Raw genomic sequence first — 21,299 nt, 5'->3', positions numbered from 1 at the left:
TCAACATTTGAGTCTGGACGCAGTAGTACACGTGTTATAAAGATATTAAACTTGCCACGTTCTCCTGAAGCTCATATGTATTATTTTCTCACTACAACTTCTACTTTCCTCAACTTTCTCGGCTTCCAAACAGATCTCCCTACCAAAAATGTCAAATCTTTCTTCAAAACCCTACCAAATCGGCTATGCTTTAACTCCGAAAAAAGAGCAAACTTTCATCGTACCGTCCCTCCTTTCCTGCGCCTGCCAGAATGGCGTTGTTTTAACCAAAATCGACCCCACCAAACCTTTGATCCAACAAGGACCCTTCGACTGCATCCTCCACAAATTGTACGACTCCGACTGGAAACAAAATCTTCAAGACTTCGCTTCCCGAAACCCTAACATCCCCATCATCGACTCTCCAGAGTCCATCGACATCCTCCGAAACAGAATCTCAATGCTCGAAACGGTTTCGAAACTAAAAATAAACAACACCGGAGTCCCCAAACAAATCACCATTACCGAAGTTACGGGTTTGGAAAATTTGAAACTCAACTTTCCGTTAATCGCGAAGCCGTTAGACGCGGACGGCAGTGAGACGTCGCACAAAATGCACCTCATCTTCGACAAAGATGGGTTAAATAACTTAACGGCGCCGTTTGTTTTGCAGGAGTTCGTTAATCACGGCGGCGTCGTCTTTAAAGTCTACGTGGCCGGCAAATATTTCCGGTGCGTGAAACGGAAGTCGTTACCCGATATTTCGGAGGAGAAACTGGTAAATTTGAAAGGTTCACTGCCGTTTTCGCAGGTCTCGAATTTGGCAGCGGCAGGGGGAGGGGAAGGTTGTAAATTTGAAAAGACGGAAATGCCCCCGGAGAGTTTAGTGAAGGAGTTGGTAGAAGGGTTAAAGGAGGAATTGAGGTTAAATTTGTTTAATTTCGATGTGATTAGGGATGGGAAAAACAAGGAGAATTACCTAGTCATTGATATCAATTATTTTCCGGGGTATGCCAAAATGCCGGATTTTGAGTCTGTCATTACCGATTTTTTACGTGATGTTATGCACAAGGACATAAACTGCGGGGATAATTGAGGATTGGAGATGCCAAATATAGGTACTTTCTGAATATTTCCAGGTTTTAATAACCTCACATATTGGCATGCTTTGTATCATCATATACTCATACTTGTTTCCTATATGAAATGTGGGTTTGTTTTGTTCTTGTTTGCTGCAAATTTTGCTCAAATTCTAAGTAGAGGAACTCAAACTTCTAAGTAGAGGAACTCAAACTAGTTGTACTTGCCTATATGATATTAGAATACAAATATGGGTGGCCAAAAATAGGGAATCTGGGTGTGAATACAAAGTTTGATTTAGTGGGCTGCCTTGGAGTTTGATAATGGGAGGAGAATAATTCATCATCCAAGCATGCTTTTGCTTTTGCTTTTGCTAGGGATGGACATAAGATAAGTGATATGAACTAGGATTTGAAAGGAATATTGATGGTGGAAAGACCCAATTTAGTTTGGTTTCTGTGACTTGTTAGCTGAAGTTCCTTTGTCCCATATTCTTGTATTATGTCATACTTAAGCTGTTAGACATTCAATTAATTATTTTATTCACTTAATTATCATTTTGCCTTACCACCAATCATGTTTTGACACAATTTAGTCCTTAATCATTACACTTTTCATAATTATTTATTTCAAATAATCACCATTTTGTCCTTTTAACTTTTTCTATACCATGTATGATTTGTTTTTTCTTTTGGCAAACTTTCACATCTAGTCCCTCCTCCTTTTTCTTTTAATTCAATTTAATCATTCTAACCTTAATTTTCTCAATTTAGCTCCAATACTTTTCACTCTCATACAATCTAGTTAACACCCCATATTTATTTCTCTCAATATATGGACTTTTCCAAACTTTTTCAGTATCTGTCTTCACTATTTATAACACTGAAAATTTTCAAATTTTGACTTTCTCAAATTATAACTAATTCACTATTTATTTATCATTGTTTCAAATTCCTAAAATTTTGAGGATTTTACATTTCTCTTCCTCGAAAATTGATAATACTCCGGTCACTGCAAATACTATTGTCTTATAATTTCTTCACTCACCCACATCGCTCCTTCAGATATAAGAACTATCTGAATTTTCAATTTCTTCTGAAACTATTGCGTGAAATCAATTATACTGATGCTTTTCGACATTTATACATGAAAAACATCATAAAAGTTTTTCCAATATTGATAACTAAAATCAATCAATAACCAAGAATCCCATGTGATGCAACAAGCTCCGGACTCAATAATACAATCTCTCAACCTGTCTTTTAATTTTTGAATCACTGTTTCAAACTGACTATCAAATTTGAAGAAATTTTTGCAGGGCAGTACTGAAATTTCAACCAAGTTTTCACCATATTCTGATATGCAGATCATGCCAAGTATCACATCAAAACTGTAAGATTAACATAAAATCTATAATCTGTAACTTCTCAAAAATCATTACTCATATGTTTCACTTTCTTCTCCCTTTACCCGGGACAACTAATATTTAATTCATCCTTCTCGACACATTCTACTAATAATTCTCTCTTTTTTTTCCCCACTAATGGGCAGAACCGAAATCAATTAACACAAACATTAAAATATTAGTTAAAGAAACATTACCAGTTATCACATCAGGATTATCATCTTTTCCTCCTCGAGTTCAAATGGCATAAGCTCGTGGTATCATTTGAGAGTCGGATCAATTTGCTACTTCTTTTCCATATCTCTGACTACTAACAGTGCCACTTACTGTTTCTGACCGATTGCCCCTTGCTGAACTTGAGTAGTTTTCATAGATTGTTCAACTAGTGGTTACACTTTTTCCTGAGTTCTTGTCTTTTTGTCTATTCATTCCTTCTATTCTTTGTGCTCTTTCAACCAAAGATGATAAATCTTGTAAATTCAAACCCACATGTACATAAAGATATTCATTCAGTCCCCACTTGAATCTTCTACACATCAGATTCCGTAGTCACTAGCTCTCGAGAATATTTACTCAAATCTCACAAATTTTTTTTCGTATTCAGACATAGTGATTTTGTTTTGCTTCAAATCAATGAATTCTCACTTCTTACTTTCCAAATATGGTTGACCCACAAACTTCTTTTTAAATTCTGATAAGAAGAAATTTCATGTAACCAAATTCACTCTTTACGGTGGTCCGCCATTGATATGTTTCATCTTTTAATAATGACGCAACACATCTTAACTTGTCTTCATCTGAACATTGCAATTCTTCAAATACTCTCTCTGTTTTTTAACCAATATCCAACCATAGCATGATCATCTTATTTTTTAACTCTAAATTCTTCAACTCTATGTTTTCTAATTTTCTCAAGAGGAGATCGTTAATTTGTAATAGAAAATTGTTGTTGGGGTTATGATTCTGGCACAAGAGGGACAGGAGTTGGAGGAGGACTGGAGGGACATTGATTATGAAAAAATGCTGAAGAACTGGGTTAATGTCTAAAAGAAAGCTTATTGTGTTTAGACCTTTAACATGTACTAATTCTGATTCATTTCTTGTTTTCCTATCAGACTCTTGCCTTTGTTCAGACCTTGATATTACAAGTTCTTCCAGATAATTTTGGGCCGTAGACAGTGCTACACGTTCTCCTCGGTTAAGATTAGAAGCCCTACTTTCTATTTCTTCATTTGAAGCATCTTTAGAATTTCGGGACATCTTCTATCCATATCACACAATTTAGCTTTATCAATAAAAAAAAATCACATCTCATCACATTAGTAAACAAACGACATGTACTTCTAGATTTATTTTTGACCTTAGGATTAAAAAACTGGATTTTGATACCAATGAATGTAAAACCCCTATATCCGAGCCGACCATCCGAGTCAAAATATATGAATGTCACATTTGATGCTAGAGTAGCCTTAGCCATACTATTAAATCGAACCTTTTATAGAAAATATTCTAATATTATTAACGTGTTATTTTCATATTACTATTATATTGAATAAAATTGATAAAATTTTGTTTAAACATCTTATTTGTTTAAACATCCATTAAAAATCTATTAATTTAATGATTTACATTTTGACCCTCCAATCTTATTTGACACAATTTCATATTTAATAAATACACTCTCAATAATTATCTTATTCATTTAATTATCATTGTGCCCTACCAATTATGTTTTGAGACAATTTAGTCCTTAATCATTACACTTTTCATAATTATCTAACTCAAATATTTACCATTCTGTCCTTTTAACTTTTTCTACAATGCCATGTATGATTCATTCTTTCTTTTGGTAAATTTCACATCTAGTCCCACCTTTTTCCTTCAATTCAATTTACTCATTTTAACTTTAAATTTTCTCACTTTGGCCCAATACTTTTCAATTTCTTACAATCTAGTCAATACCTTGAAATTTTTTCTCCAATATATAGACTTTTCCAAACTTCTTTAGTATTTGTCTTTACTATCTTTTTAACATTGAAAATTCCCAATTTCTAAATTTCTCTGTAACCTCTCAATTTGGCCTAGACGTTATACCTGAATTCGGGAGATTACATCGACCATTAAGATGGCCTAGTAGCAATCAAGGTTTATAAAATAGTCGATTTAAAATATTTGTTTATTTTAGAAGAAAACTTAGCTTATTTTTAGAAAAATTCATGAGTTAAAAAAACAAGTAGTTTAACGTCTTTTTTTGTAAAGGATGATTATCATCGAAAATTTTAGTTAATTTCTAATTTATTTATTAGAGAAAATTTCTTTATAATCTTGCCGTGGAAATGTGATTTTTAACTTAGTTTTAATAACATCTATATTTCATGCATATTTGGTTATAATCCATAATTCAACATTTAAAAAAAATAATTTAAAAGACATGCATACTAATTAAAAATCAACCTAAGTCTCACGCCACAATTCAAAATAAAATGACATAGTATCTGAATAATAAAAATATCAATTAGTAATTTTAAAATATTTGTATGGTAGAATGGTCAATTCGAGCCGAGCCCTCCGTATGTCGAGCCCACGTTCTAACCTGGTGGGCTATCTGTAAGGATAGAAATAAAAACGGTAGTAAGCTATGAATCTTAGTGTGAGTTCCATCGCAAGAAGATCAAAGTAAACAATAGACAAAACATATAGACTATCAACTTCAAAGGATAAACCGCAATTGATTAACAATACAAAATATCGGCAAATTAGATAAATTTCATCAACATAATATCTCAATGTTCAAAGGATAAACACAATTTTAATAGCAATTCAAAATTAAGTGTTCCAGATTAACTCATTATCATAATATCTCGGTGTTCACGACAATACAAATGCTCATAAATGGATGCAATTTCAATTTATTAGAAAAAAGGTTCTTACCCTACCACTATACACTACAGTAGGAGTTCCCTAGAAGACGAACCACTCATTGTGGATAAACCACTAGTAATAAAAAAGGGTGGATATACCACCGGGTATTTTGATAAAATAGTTTTTGCAGACAAGCTGCCAAAAGGTTGTGGATACATAACATATTTGCAAATTGAAGTTGCTAATAAACTGCTCAAACGATGCAGATAAAAGTTGCTCAAACGGTGTGGATAAACCACTTAATGTTGCAGATAAATTGTTCAACTTCTTTCATTTATATCGTTTCACCCCATTCAATGTAATATGACAAACTCAAATAAATCAATATGATAGTATTTAATTATGCTTTTAACAGAATAATACGGTAGCAATTAATATGTTTATAATAGTTCAACTCATTAGCTAAAAGTCATGCCTTTTATGCATTCGGAGTAACAGTATCATAGGGCATGTCGTTCATACGATCACAAGTATAGATACAATAATAATATATATTATTCATAATTAATGCAAATATATGTAAAGACAAATAAATAACATATAAATTCGATTAATCAAGGGTTTTAACATATTTCATATCATCAGAGACCTAATTGCATAATTTAATTTACTAAAACTGTAATGCCCCAATTTTCGGGAATTCTGTGAATGTTGGCAAAATTTCATGCTTTGATTTTGTCATTTGTGAGTGAAATTATGAAATAGGACCTATGTGAAAATGTTTGAAAATGCTGTAGGCTAAATTGAAGTGGCCAAATAAATAGGAGTGCAAAATAGGAGGATTTGCATGACAAACCTCCCATTTTACATGAAGTGGCCAGCCATCATGTTGTTGTAGACAATATGAGCACTTGATATCCATAATTCATGGTATAAATTGATAATGGGTTAGGTAAATGTTCCATGATAATGTATTAGGTAAATATTCTATGATAATGGTTAGGTAAATGTTACATGATAATGGTTTAGGTAAATGTTTCATGATGGCCATTTCATGTCTTTTGTATTAAAAAATTAAATAGATGAAATATGAAATTTTATTAAAAGAAAAAGGGGTGAAAAGAACAAAGTTTTGTCCATCTTTGTTCATCATAGCCGAAAGTTAGAGAAGAGAAAGGAGAGGAGAAAGCTCTTGAATGTTCGGTCACTTGGGGAAGAAAATTGAAGGTAAGTTCATGGTAGTTTGCTTCTATCTTGATGTTCATGAGTTCTTCTTGATTCTACCTTAACTCTTGAAGCATATTTTGGTTTTTAGTTGTGTTGTGAGCATTTAGTCATGAATTAAAATGAAGGAAATGGTTGTTGTTTCATGTTCTTTTGATGAAAAATGGAAGATAAGTGAAGTTGAGCCAAACAAATGAGCATGCATGTGCCTTAGATGCTAAGGGGAAAAATCGACTAACATGTTGTGCTTTAAAATGATGAAATGGAGATTATACTTAAGTAAAATCATAGATATGTGATGATTGATTGGTGATATACATGTTTAAATAACAAGCATGCAAGTTAGGTGTGAAAGAGTGATTTGGTAATAAATCTGCTTGGGATAGCAGCAGTAACGTGACTTTGGAAAATCACCATAAATTTTGGAAGATGAGTTAGAAGCTGCATAAATTATGTAATTAAAGCTTAATGACTCTAGTTTCAAATGAAATAAACGAGAACATATTTTGAATTCTGTACAATGAGAAATTTGATTCGTAATGAATAGTGGTCAGATTAGTCAAACAGTGAAACATGGGAAACTTTAAGAAAAATCTGGTATTGATTGACCAAACCAAAAATTCTGAAAATTTTATGGATAGAAGATATATGAGTCTATTTTCAGGGAAAATTAACGGCACTTGATTTGGAGTTTCGTAGCTCCAGTTATAAATAATTTAGTGACTGTTGCTCAGGAAGACAGCTTGCAGTGAAATTATGATTATGTGGTAAACATTGACAAAAATTTGTTAATGAGTTGCTTATTGATTTCTTATAAGCTTACTATGATCTGTAGGTGTGGTTGGCCGAATATTGTAAGGGGTTAATACGTAGTTTGTATTTGAATAATTAGATTAACGTGTTAGTAATCCAATTGTAGGCAGTTCGTGTGTGGATCTCATTAGCATATCGTCGCAAACAGTGTGTAACTGACACCCTCTCATAGACTAGATTGGCAAAACCCGAAATGTCGAAAAGTCGGTATTTTGGGAATTTGCGAGTGTGTGAATGCTCGTAAGATAGTTGGGTTTGTATATTTAGTAATCTAAATTAATAAACTGCAGTACGCGCGATTTCGTACATTTTAATAATTTGGGCTTAATGGGCCAAAGATCGGGTTCATGGGCCAACGGGCCCAATTCGGTAAGTATGCGTGGTAAGTGTTCTGATAGTACGTAAATAGTTAGGATATGCATGAAAACTCTAAAAGTAGCTAAATTACTATAATACCCCTATGTATAGAAAATTACAGTTATACCCTTAGGTGCAAAATTACCGTTATACCCCTAGGTTTAATTTTGACTGAAAAGCATGACGATCTGATTCTGTATGATGTATGCCATGATTATATATCTGTTGCATGGGGACATGGGTTATATTATGGAGGAAGCGTCCTGGTGGCTAGGCCACAATTATCTGATCTGGTGGCTCTACCACATATATCTGTTCTGGTGGCTCTGCCACAATATCTGTATCTGCTGACTTCGTCACAATATCTGGCGGTCTCGTTGCGATTTCTGTGGTGTGTAGTGGTTGGGTGGGTCGAGTAGTCTTCCCACATGGTGTAAGGCTGGTACGGGGGTGTTATGGATGAATCTGGGTTGGGTTTCTGCATAAACATGTAATATCTGTTCTGTTCTGTTATGGGCCTATAGGCTTTATTCTCAATTGCTCGGCTAAGGCCAACTTATTCTATTTCGTGGTTTGAGTGATATAGACTATGGTTGGGTTAATTTACACTGAGTTTCCCAAACTCACCCTTTTATTTCCATCCACGCAGTAATCCCCAACCATAGTGGGCTTGGAGCTGAGAGGAAATTCGGAGTGGCCACCCGTTCTGAAAGTTTGATTTTCTTCTGGTGAATTGGATATCCTTTTATTTACGTTTGAGGTTTTGGGTTTTTTTTTTAAATGTAATAAGGCCGCTTAATTATTCTTGATGGTTTTAATATGTGTTACTAAGATAAGTATTACTTATTTTAACTGTTGAAGTTGGAAAGCTTTAGGGCGCGTTTTCAAAAACAACAATTGATTTCAAAATACCACGATAATAAGCAAAGCTTCCGCAATGAAAGTATTTTCCAAAATCAATCACTTTTCCTAAAAAGGACTTAATCAAATCAGTTTCCTAGAAATATACATGACGTTAAGGTGTGGCAATGGCGGTATGCATGTCTAGGATTGGATCCGAAGGGAGCTTGGTACTTAAGCAGTCCGATGGACTCACCTCCTCTTTTCCGATTTCCTACCTGGTGCATAGCTTCCATTCACTTTAACCTATAATGAAATTATCTTTTAAAACACTAAGTAAGTTTTTCTGGATCAACAATATAAAATGTTTTGAACGCTTCGATGTGGCATGTCGGATTTGGCCATAACGTCTGGGCCGGGTTTGGGGTGTTACAGAAACTAGTTTAGAACTTGTTCAGAGAGTAATTGTAATATCCTGATTTTGGGCCTAGTCGGAATAGTGGTTTCGTGACCATAAAATCCGAGATAGAAATAATTATTTTATGATTATTTTAAGGTCTATGATATGATTGCATGATTGTGTGAAAATTTCGTGAAGAAATTTTATGCATAAAGTGCTTAATTTGAAATTTGGGACTAAATTGAATAAATTGCAAAACTTGTGTTCTAGAAGTATTTTGCATAAAATTGAATTAGATTATTAATTAGAGGTCCTTAAAGAGTAATTTTACCAATTTCTAAGTCTATGGACAAAATTGGACATGGATGGAATTTTGGAAAGTTTAGTAGTAAGGGCATTTTGGTCATTTAGGGTAAAATGAATTAAAATACAAAATTAAAGCCAATTTTGCTCATCTTCAACCCCATGGCCGAATATAGCAAGGAGAAACCATGGCTAGGGTTTTCAAGCTTCCAAGCTCGATTGTAAGTCCGTTCTAGCCTCGTTTTAATGATTTTTATGTTTTGGAGTCCCTTAGCTCGATTTAGCTTATGCTAGCAATAATTTAACCTAGGGTTTATATTTGGAAAAATACCCTTAGGTGAAATTTGTGTATTTTGGTGTTTTATGATAGAATGTGAGGTTTTAAATTATGTTAGACAACTTGTGCTACTCGGTTTTAAGTAAAAACGAGCAAAAGGGCTTAATCGGTAAAAATACCTAATAGTCATAAGTACATGTTAGAGTGAGAATTTGATGTTTCCATAGAAGGGAAAAATGATCAGCATGTCATAAAACATAAGAAAATAGGCTGAATTTTAATTTACGAGCTTTGGGGCAAAAGTGTAAATATGCAAAAGTTTAGGGGCAAAATTGTAATTTTTCCAAAATATGATTTTGGGTCAATTTGAATAATGTGACTCCTAATTAGACTATATTTTAAATGATAGAGCAAGGAAAACTGAAATTTGGGCTAAAATGGGGAAAATACCAAGTTGTGGACGAAATGGTAAAAATAGCCATTTTCGCATACGAGGTAAGTTCATATGTAAATGTTGGTAACATAGTTATTATTTTAAATGTTTTAATGTTTTTTAAATGATATGATAATTATTATGAAATATTATACTTGTGATAATTGTTTGATAATATGTAATTATGTGAATTACTTGATGAGTATGAACTATCACCGAAGTATCGATTTTGATATTCCGTGGAAGACGGCAAAGATGTGAGATCGAGGAAAAAAGCCCGTTTGAACCTTAGGAATAGATTAGGATACAAGTGACATGTCACTAGGATGGTTGAGCATCCGAACTCGTTGAGTTGAGTCCGAGTTCGAGAGATGTAACTAGGCATCCAAGCTCGTTAAGTTGAGTCCGAGTTCACTTATGGATGCGAACGCCCGAGCTCGTTGAGTTGAGTCCGAGTTCACTTATGGGCGGGTTACATGGTAGCTTGGCTACATATGTGGCACTTATGTGCAAACTTTCCATGTATCCGAATTATATTCCGATGTGTTCAACGGGTAAAGTTCTACTCAAATGGAGGAATACTCAAAATGAAAGGGACGTATTGGAAAGTGTTGTGAAATGGGTACTTTGAACAGGTATGTACTTAACCCTCGGGTTGAAAAATCAATATAACAACAATATGGTAAGATGATAAATGAAAATGTGATATGAATGTCTTGGTGATGATTATGCAAATGATGTTTTATGTTTGCTTATATGGTTATGTTACTTGCTATTTGCATGTGAACTTACTAAGCATTTATGCTTACTCCCTCCTTTTCATTCCTTGTAGTGTTGACAAGCCAGCTCGAAAATCGGAAACGGTCGGAGGCACGCTCACACTATCTGTATACCATCTTGGCATAATGGCTTGTATATTTTGAGTATGGCATGTATAGCATTATAATCATTTTATATGTATGGTCTTATGATATGGTTATTGAGTGGTATGGAAATAGAAATGCTTGGTAATGATTAGCCATTGGAATGGCTAATCATGATCATATTTGGTATTATGTATGTCAAATTGCTAGCTAATCCATGGAAACCATGAAATAGGTAAAATTTACCATAAAATAGATTCAGACAGCGGCAGTGACGTGAGTTTGAAAAATCACTAAAAATAGTAGAAATGGAATTAAATAATGAATAAGTTATGGAATCGAAGCTTGATGAGTCTATTTTCATATGGAAAAAGCGAAACAGGTATATGAGCTATATTTTATGAGATGTTTAAATTTTTGTGAAACAGGGCCACAGCGATTTCTGGATCCCCTATTATGACTTTGGAAATTCACCATAAATTTTACAAAGATAATTAGAAGTCACGCTTTATATGTACAGATTCCTTATTGAGTCTAGTTTTATTAGAGACAAACGGCATAGTCATTGAAGGTCTGTATAGGAGATATCTGATTCGTAATACACAGAGGTCAGAGTAGTTGAACCCTGAAACAGGGAGACTTTAACTAATAAACTGTACTAATTGGCCCAACCAAAATTCTAGAAAAAATTAGTAGATATATATATGAGTCTAGTTTCAGGAAAAATTTACGGAATTGGATTTCGAGTTTCGTAACTCGAGATGTGATTTTTAAAGCGACTGTGATGCAGTTAGCCAGCTTGTCTGGAAATTTTAAAATGAATTGTATGAGCTGTTTAATTAATGAATTAAGTCCGTTAACACCTCGTGTTCGACTCCGGAAACGGTCTCGGGTACGGGGTGTTACAGTAATCTAATTGAAATATAATTTTTTGGTTAAAACTGTAAAATTTATAAAGTAGGGGACAAAACTATAATTTTTTAAAAAAAGGACAAAACTATAAAATATGAAAAATAGGGGTAAAATTATAAAATCTAAAAAGAATGGGTAAAATTATAAAATTTGAAAAATAAGGGAAAAATTGCAATATATGAAAAATAGGGGATAAATTTGTAATATTTAAAAAATAAGGGACACATAGCATATGACTAAGTCATGTGGAGGGGGTACACGGCTGTGTAGCTGAGTCGTGTAACAGACTGAGGTTGTGTGAAAATTAAAAAATCAACCTACAGGGGAAACACGACTATATGGAAGGACCTAGGCCGTGTGAGAAGCAATAATTTTAGGGTTCAAAGGGACATAGCCGTGTAAGGGGGCTATGTGGTCCACACAGGCGGCCCACACACTTGTATGGTCGACCGTGTAGTCTATTCTAGGCCTGATTTTCTCGTAAAAGAACACACACTTATCACAAAGATCTTGGCTGTCGTTCCTTGTGTCGAGATCTGATCCGGGGTACCTGGAATAGGTCCTATAAATAGGATTTATGCAAGAATTAATAATAGTTTCCAAGATTTATCAAAATTATCAAGATTTTTAGGAAAATTTGTAAAAGATTCGTATTCGAGTTGAAAGATTAACAAGAACAACTATTACAGAATTTATGGGTTCTAATTGGAAACGAGAATACTTACCAATCTTTAATGAGATTTTGAAGGTTATCGATGATAAATTCAACAACCAGTGAAGAATGAATTTAATGGAGATTGATTTTGATTCGGAGTGAGCAAAGAAATAATTTTCACAGCAAAATAATGTGAAATATGATGAAAAAGAAAAGGAGAAAAGAAAAGAAGAATTTAAAGGGAAAAGAGGGAGCATTCAAGTTGAAATAGAAAAGAAATCAAAATCCTAGAGTAATTAGGAAAAGGAGGATTAAATACTTAGGGTTTTCAAATTTCAAGGGGTTGAATGACAAAATAACCAATTTTAGTCGAAATTAAAATGGAAATGGGGAGTATGGCGTGACTTGAACCTGGTTTGCAAGGCTTTAATCATTTGAGCTATTGCTCACTTTTATTAATTTTCTACTCTATTTAAAACTGACTCTCATTCTAGTTTGCTAAAAATTTAAAGCAAAGAAATGGGAAAAAAGTGAATAGAACTTAGTATATTTGAGGAGCATGCTAAGCTTTTAAGCATCAATACTAAAGCTCATTTTTTGATTATACATTTCATTTAATCTCTTATATTTTGGGGTGTTACCTTCTCAGATTATAATTGATTCACTATTTATTTATTATTGTTTCAAATTCTTAAAATTTTGAGATGTTACATTTATTGATTTTATATCTTTCTTGACACAAAAATATTAAATGTTTGGGTAGCCAGACGATTAAGAAAGGTTGTTCAAGGATTTAAAGTTTGGGTTTAATTTCTTATTGTAGCTCTGAGTATTATGTTGATAATGTGTTATAAAATAAATAATAAAAGAGTAAAAACAAGAAAAATAGAAGAACAAAAGAGAATTATGTATCTTTTTCATCAATAAAGATATTTACAATGTTTGTCCAAAGTCAATATTTATACATATAAGAAGTATAAATTATATAAAATTCTACTCCTAACGGATCTTAAAGTTTTAAATTACATCAAATTTTTATTTTAATAGACATTGACTTGATAATAATAAAATATTTATAACAATATTACTTTTTATATTTGTATCATGTTTAAATTCATCAGTATAATTTACAATAATTGATATTAATATTAATTTTATTCACTTATTATTTAAACTTTTAATTTAATGTTTTGAAATAAACTAAAACCATATATTCTAGTGATTTTTTTTGTCAAAATTAAAGGATTCACTAGTATTAATAGTAATAACTAATCTCTTCAACACAGATACTCTTTGAAAAAGTAAACAACTGAACATGAAATATAATATTTATATAATGCACTTTCATATCTTAAGGTATTCTGTCAACACAATCTCATGCACCAAATGAATTCTTAAGAAATATCCAAGGTATTTTTCCTCAAATGAAAATCCCGTCCCCATCGTGTTTTATCTTTAAAATTTTCCACATCAGTTTTTTTCCTTTAAACATGACTTTGTACTCTTTTAAAATTAAAATTTTAGTCTATATACTTTAATTTCAAGATATTGTGCGCTTTACTTTTTTATTTATTTAAAAATATTAATCCTGTTTAATTTTTCCGTTAAAACTAACAATGTCGAAGTAAAATAACTTTTTAGTCCTCAACAATATTTATAATTTTTTTATCAATTTGGTTCTTACTGTTTAAAAGTACATAATACAATAAAAAAATATTTTTTCATATTTTAAATAAGAGAAAATAAAAGAATAAAAACCCTTTAAAATTCAAAAAATAAAATGATTTAAAATATAAAAAATTCAAAAGTCAATGTTATCTAAAGCAAATTAGACTGAGAACCAATTGAGATACTGATTCGGTGAGAGGTAAAAAATCGGATGACCCACGAACCAGTACAAACTGGTTGAGCCAAGCTAAAAAAATCAATTCAATTGATAGTTGAATTGATTTTGAATTGGTCTGACCAATTGGTTCCTAGAATGACCAGTTCGACCGACACAAAACAAATAAAGTATTAAAAATCAAAAATAAAAAATTATAAAAATCGGTTTAATTACCGATTCAATTGATTTTTTAGTCCAGTTCAATCAATCTTTATCTGTTTGTGGATCTATCAGATTTAAATTTTTTATCCTTCAACATATATAGTTTTTTGTCAATTTGGTCCATACCTTCAAAATTATATAATTTAAAAAGAAATAGAAATTATTATTTTCTTATTTTAGACAAAGATAAAATTTTGAAAATTTATAAATTTTTAAAAATTCAAAAATATGAAATAAAACTCTTTATAATTAAAAATATATAAGAAAAGAATTTTTAAAACTATTTTAAAACATAAAAAATTCAAAATTCAATGTTATCTAAATTGGATTGGAGAAAGAACCAGGTGGGGTGTCAGTCTGGCGAGAGGTAAAAACCTGGTTGACCTGCAAACCGGTATGGATTGGTTGAACCGATCTAGAAAAATGGTTGAACTGGAAGTTGAACCGATTTTTATAAGTTTTTAATATATTTTTTAATTTTGATTTTTAATAATTTATTTCCTTTAAACTAGTTGGACCAATCGTTCTAGGAACCAATTGATCATACCAATTTAAAACCGATTCAAATATCGGTTCAATAAATTTTTTAGCTCGATTCAACCAGTTCGTACCGGTTCGCAAGTTAGCCAGTTTTTTACCTCTCGTCGAACTGATGCCCCAGTTGTTTCTCGATCTGACTTGACATAATTGAATCTTGGATTTTTTTATATTTTTAAAATATTTTTTATTTTTGTATTTTTTCCATAATTTTAATTGTTTAAAATTTTAATGTTTTTATTTAAATTATGATTTTTTTTAAAAATTTTTATATACTTTTAAAGGGTAAGGACCAAATTGACAAAAAAAACTGTGAATATTGAAGGCCAAAAAAGTTATTTTGCATTTGACATTGTTGCCTTGAATGGAAGGACCTAATGTCTCAAAATTAAAGTATAGGGACTAAATTTTAAATACAAAAGAATACAGGTGTAACATCCCTAAAACCGAGTTAGAAGAAATTAGGTTTTGAAACCAAGAGTGGTCATCCTTCGATTATGAGTTTAGATCTTGAAAATTTTTGACCAGGAAATTAATTTGGTTTAGTACTTAAGTGTTTTAGGTATGTGTGTGAGGTTCTGGGTTCAAATACTTTTTTTCTGGAAATTTTGCTATTTTTCTTAAACCCTTACTTTGGAACGTATGGTTTATAAGTTAACTGTGTGCAATTGATATCAAGAATGAGCTTATTAGTTTAGTGGTTAAGTGTATGTATACCCTTGGTCTTGTGTTCGAGTCTTGGTAAAAGTTATGGAGATGTTTTTCTGAACTGCCTTGTGTGGTAGTTTATTTTAGTTAATTAAACTTTCCCCAATAAAAAAAAACTCCATTTTTGCTTTTCACATTGTTTTCATTTTTTTTATTTCTAACATTACCCTTTGTTTCCTTCTTCATTGTTTCGGTTTCATTGTTCAAGTTCCTTTCTTTTTCCTATGTTACGTTATGATGATTCTGTACGAGGTCTGACTTCACCTTTTTAGTTCAATTCGTTGGTTGGTAAGTTCGATTTAAAGTTATGGTGTCGAAAGTTCTTCGACGTAATTTCGATTTTGGAATGTTAATTTTTAGCTATTTGATTGCGAGTTAACCATTTGTTGGACAATTGCTTGTCGTTTAGGCACAAGAACTCATCCTTGTTGTTTTTGCTTCAAAACTATATCAGGTGGGTATTGAAAACCCCTTCTTCAAATTTTAATCGTCGAAAAATAAGACTATCGACACCACACGGCCGTGTGCCAGGTCATGTGGTAGGCCGTGTTAGCTACACAACTATGTGCCAGGTCGTGTGAGCCATACAACCGTGTTCCAAGCCATTTGGTAGGCCGTGTAACTTACTGTTCATAAAAATTGGAGGCACATGGACATGAGCCTAGACCGTTTGTGTGGTTATGAATTGTGCAGGGTTCACACATGCCAGTGACATGGGCATGTGTCCAAGTCGTGTAACTCATTGTTTGTAAATTAAGACCACACGGGCAAAGGACACGAGCGTGTGTCAAGTCGTGTGGGACACACAAGCTTGTGCCAGACCATGTAAAGTCACACAGGCCAATTCTCTAGGCCGAGTGAAACCACAAGGGCATGTGAAATAATATTTGGAATTTTTTACTGAGGCTACAAGCACCATTTGAAACAAATACATGCCTATTGTACAGTCCATACAATCTGAATTAGGCTGTATAACTTGATATCTGATGATCTGACGATGAACAACTTGGGAACGGTACGGTCCATATTCTGTTAAGTTTACTGGTACATCTCTGCGTTACTCTGTTGATGAAAAATATACGATATCTGAATATGTTAGATTGATTGTTATTGATTCTGACTTATAACCGTGCATGTGATTTCACGGAAAATCTGATATGATATATTGAAACTTGATAAGTCCGTCTTACAAAACATGAACTCCATGTCTATTATTCTGTTATTTGCATTACTTATATGCTCATCACTCCGATTTTGTATACGCGTGCCATGACACATTGCATGGGATTTGGGTTGATGTGAAAGGAGGATGTTTCTGATAGTTTAATGATCTGTATTACCTGGTGGTTTATCCATAATCCTATTCTGGCAGCTCGATTGTGATATAGTGGTTTGACCATGTATATCTGGTCTGGCAGTTTCAACTGCAAATATTTTAGGGCACTGTTCACAATTATCTGTTGGTGGAACTTTATTTTAGTGTGTAGCAGAATTGGCTAGGATGTTTTCTGATAAATCTACATGCTGATCTATTTGAGAAATACTGCAAATACATAAACATACATGCTCTGTTATGCTCTACTTTATTCTGCTTTGCTCCATGCTATTCTATTCTGTTGTGCTCTATTCGGTTCTGTTCTGTTTGATTTGTTTGGTTCTGCTCTGTTTTGTTTTGCTTTGTTCTGTTGTACTACCTCTGTTGAAATCTCTTTGATACTCTAGATCTATTCCGTACTGGTTATACAACTGTTATTAAGTTCTTTACGTTACTACGATTTATATATATTACGCTATGTTTATTTGTATTTGAGTTGGTTATACGCGGTGCTTGGTAACTCACCCTTTGTCTTACTTTTACCTATTCAGGAAAACATCTGATTTAGGATTGGACGGTGTACAAAGGTAAGATTGTTTTGCATTGAAATGACTATGATTCAATCTTTTGGGTTTGTAATTTGTTTTGAACTTGCCTGGTTTCTTTTATAATCTTGTCAGTATTTGTCAAGTTCTAAAACAAAATTACAAAACCACCTAAATTGACTAAAATGAATTTTTGGTTTTCAAAGTTAAAACTCTGAAAAGAAATCAATTTTCAATTTGTTGGTGTAACTCACCCAAATTTGGCCTAAACTTTTAGGCCGATTTTGGGTGTTACATTTAGAAGTACCAGATCCAGGTTTGCAAAGCTCGGACTGTGGTTTTCGGGTTCAAAACTCTTCCCGAAAAATGTTTTAAGTAAATGAAACTTTTGACTGAATTCAATATATGAGGTCTCTAAAAAGTGTATGTTCAGATTTTGACTATTTTCGAGTATTTAAACAGAGAATCTGAGACTCCTACGCCAATATGTAAATATCTCTACTTTAGCTATGTTAAATGAGCTAACACATACTGTAGTGTTTGATTACAATGTTCTAGTTAAAAACTGTGGAAGTTGTGAAAACCTATGCTAAAACTTTTGACTTAGGATTGTTCATAAGCCTAAGTTAACTCATAGAATCTCTAAAACTATAGATTAGTATAATAAGTATAGGTAGCCTTAATCATCGAGTGACTCAAGTCGAGTTCTCTTCTCGGGGTAACGAGTCCAATCTGAGAATTTATGAATATGTAAGGATACTCAAATCTGAGGGTGATAATCAAGGAATGTGGGGCATTGCGGTGTCCAAATTGTGGTTAGTGATTCAAAAGGTTTGATTAGACATAAATTGAATCTGTGGGCCAAAAGCCCAGGATGGAGCAATTCCAACTATGAGAAGAGTGCGAGTGCTATTGATTTGAACTTGCAACTGAAAAACCATTAGCGATTTCTATGATATGTTCTTGTAATAATCTACGTTGGCAGATAAAAAGTCATTGAAAATATTGTTTGTTTTGTATTAAATTTTGAGTTGTGCAGCGACAGTTTGGTGGTCTATGTGAATAGGAACAATATAGATTCTGTAGCTTCGGAATTTATAAGACTGTGGGAATTTCGGGGATGAAATTTTTTTAAGGGGGAGAGAGTTGTAACATCCCAAAATCGGGTTAGAAAAAATTAGATTTTAAAACCAAGAGTGGTCATCCCTCGATTATGAGTTTAGATCATGGAAATGTTTTACAAGGAAATTGATCTAGTTCAATGGTTAAGTGTTCAAGTTGTGTGGACATTTGAAGTAGGGACACACGGTCATGTCACAGCCCGTGTCTGTGACCATGTAACTCTTTGACTTGGGTCACATGGCCAAGCTACATGTTCATGTGCCAGGCCGTGTAACTTTCAAAAAACCACATTTAAAACCTACAAGTGACATACGACCATGTTGTATGGCCGTGTGTCACACACAGCTCAGAAAAACGCCTGTGTCTTAGACCGTGTGGACAAGAAATAGGCCATTTTCAAGACATTTCTTTCACCCAAATCAAGCTCACACCTACAAGCCATTTGCAAATAAGATAAAACTTCAAAACATACCTAAAACATGCATGATAGGACTAATTCAATATGGTATCTATCTATGAAAAATAAAATAAAATAAAATAAAGAACACACAAATTTTTACGTGGAAACCCATTCGGGAAAAAACGACGAGTAGAAGAGAAGAAAATTCACTATGTTGAATTCAAATGATTATAAGAGGAATAGACTATGTCTATTTATAGGCTTGTAAAGCCATATTCTAGTAAGACTGAAACAACTTATTCTAATCAATATAAAATAGATGGAGTTTAATAAGGTCTAAAAGACCTTATTCTAAAATAAAATAAAAGAAGTGTAGTTTTATATGGATTTTACTTTTATTTTATTTTACCACTGTATTTTATTTAAATAAGGATTTGGGTCATTTAATTCTAACAATCTCCACCTTAACATGAATTCTCAATGAACAAGTTCTTCATCGCGAACTCTCAACGAACAAGTTTTCCACCTCTTCCATAAAATCCCTTAAGGGTTTAACTTCAACAATGGACACCAACCAAGTCTAAACAATGCTCAAAGTTAGTTATAGGAAGTGACTTAGTCATCATATCTGCAAGATTTTCATGAAAACTAATTTTGCTCACAACAATATCACCACGGACAATAATATCACGAACAAAATGATACCGAACATCAATGTGTTTTTTTCTTTCATGAAACATTTGATCTTTTGTAAGGAAGATTGTACTCTGATTGTCACAAAATAAAGTACTGATTTGAAGGTCTTCATTGAGTTTACTAATGAGTCCCTTCAACCAGATAGCTTCTTTACAAGCCTCAGTAATTGCCATGTACTCAGCTTCAGTGATAGACAAAGCGACTGTAGTTTGTAAAGTGGCTTTCCAACTGATTGCACAACCTCCGATTGTTAAGATATAACATGTGAGAGATATTCTTCTATCAAGGTCTCCAGCAAAATCAACATCAACATACCCAATGACTCCATCTCTAGTTCTTCCAAACTGTAAGCAAACATCAGTAGTATTTCGTAAGTATCTTAAAATCCATTGAACTGCTTTCCAGTGTTCTTTATCGGGATTCGCCATGTATCTGCTAACTGCATTGACAACATATGATAAATTTAGACATGAACAAACCATAGCATACATGAGAGATCCCACTGCACTAGAGTATGGAACATGTGACATGTACTCAATCTCATTATCTGATTCTGGAGACAAAGCCGATGAAAGTCTGAAATGGGCTGCTAAAGGAGTACTAACAGGGTTAGCACTCTGCATATTGAACCTGCAAAGAACTTTCTCAATGTACCCCTTCTAACTTAGGTATAATTTACTTGCTTTTCTATCTCTGAGAATCTCCATACCAAGTATCTTCTTTGTTGGTCCCAAATCTTTCATCTCAAATTCTTCACTTAGTTGGGCTTTAACCTTTCTTATCTTTCCTTTATCTTTTGCTGCTATCAACATGTCATCAACATAAAGAAGTAGATACAAAAAAGAACCATCATTGTTTTTCTTAAAGTAAACACAACTGTCAAAACTACTTCTTTTGAAATCATGAGAAGTCATAAAGGAATCAAACCTCTTGTACCACTGTCTTGGTGACTGTTTCAAACCGTAAAGGGACTTTTTTAGCAAGTAAACATAGTCCTCTTTTTCTGAGATTGTAAAACCCTCCGGTTGTTGCATGTAAAAATCCTCCTCAAGGTTTCCATACAAAAAAATAGTTTTTACATCTAACTGCTCAAGCTCCAAATCATGCATGGCCACAATACCTAGCAAAGCTCGAATCAAACTATGCTTAACAATTGGGAAGAACACATCTGTGAAGTCCACTCTTGGAATTTGAATGTAACCCTTTGCAACAAGCCTTGCTTTATATCTGGGTTCTTCAACTCCTGGAGTCCCTTCTTTCTTTTTAAACACCCATTTACAATGAACAACCTTTTTACCTTTAGGAAGTTTTACAAGATCCCATGTTGTGTTTTTGTGGAGTGATTCCATCTTCTCTTGCATAGCAAACATCCACTTTTTTGAGTCTTCACAGCTAACTGCCTTAGAATAATTAGATGGCTCTTGATTCGTATCTATATCTTTAGCCACATTTAAAGCATAAGCAACTAGATCAGCCTCAGCATACTTCTTTGGAGGTTTAATTTCTCTTCTAGTTTTGTTTTTGGC

At 33.1% G+C, this 21,299-nt stretch overlaps 1 protein-coding gene and 2 long non-coding RNA genes across 3 annotated transcripts; all 3 read left to right on the top strand.

The window, feature by feature from the left end:
• LOC108463237 (inositol-tetrakisphosphate 1-kinase 1-like) lies at positions 1-1,218 on the top strand. The gene has a single exon (XM_053024336.1). The coding sequence runs from the start codon at positions 149-151 to the stop codon at positions 1,073-1,075; it is 927 nt and encodes a 308-aa protein (XP_052880296.1). The 5' UTR covers positions 1-148; the 3' UTR covers positions 1,076-1,218.
• A 983-nt stretch (positions 1,219-2,201) lies between these two features.
• On the top strand, positions 2,202-3,999 carry LOC128286736 (uncharacterized). The gene is made up of 2 exons (XR_008277393.1): positions 2,202-2,451; positions 3,580-3,999. It is a non-coding gene; the product is annotated as an uncharacterized LOC128286736 (long non-coding RNA).
• A 5,988-nt stretch (positions 4,000-9,987) lies between these two features.
• On the top strand, positions 9,988-10,946 carry LOC128285390 (uncharacterized). Its single transcript, XR_008275897.1, has 2 exons — positions 9,988-10,035; positions 10,806-10,946. It is a non-coding gene; the product is annotated as an uncharacterized LOC128285390 (long non-coding RNA).
• The last annotated feature ends 10,353 nt before the right edge of the window (positions 10,947-21,299 follow it).

Source organism: Gossypium arboreum, chromosome 2 (genome assembly GCF_025698485.1).
Source record: "Gossypium arboreum isolate Shixiya-1 chromosome 2, ASM2569848v2, whole genome shotgun sequence".
In the NCBI taxonomy this organism is placed as follows: Eukaryota; Viridiplantae; Streptophyta; class Magnoliopsida; order Malvales; family Malvaceae; genus Gossypium; species Gossypium arboreum.
This window is presented reverse-complemented; position numbering and strand designations above follow the sequence as displayed.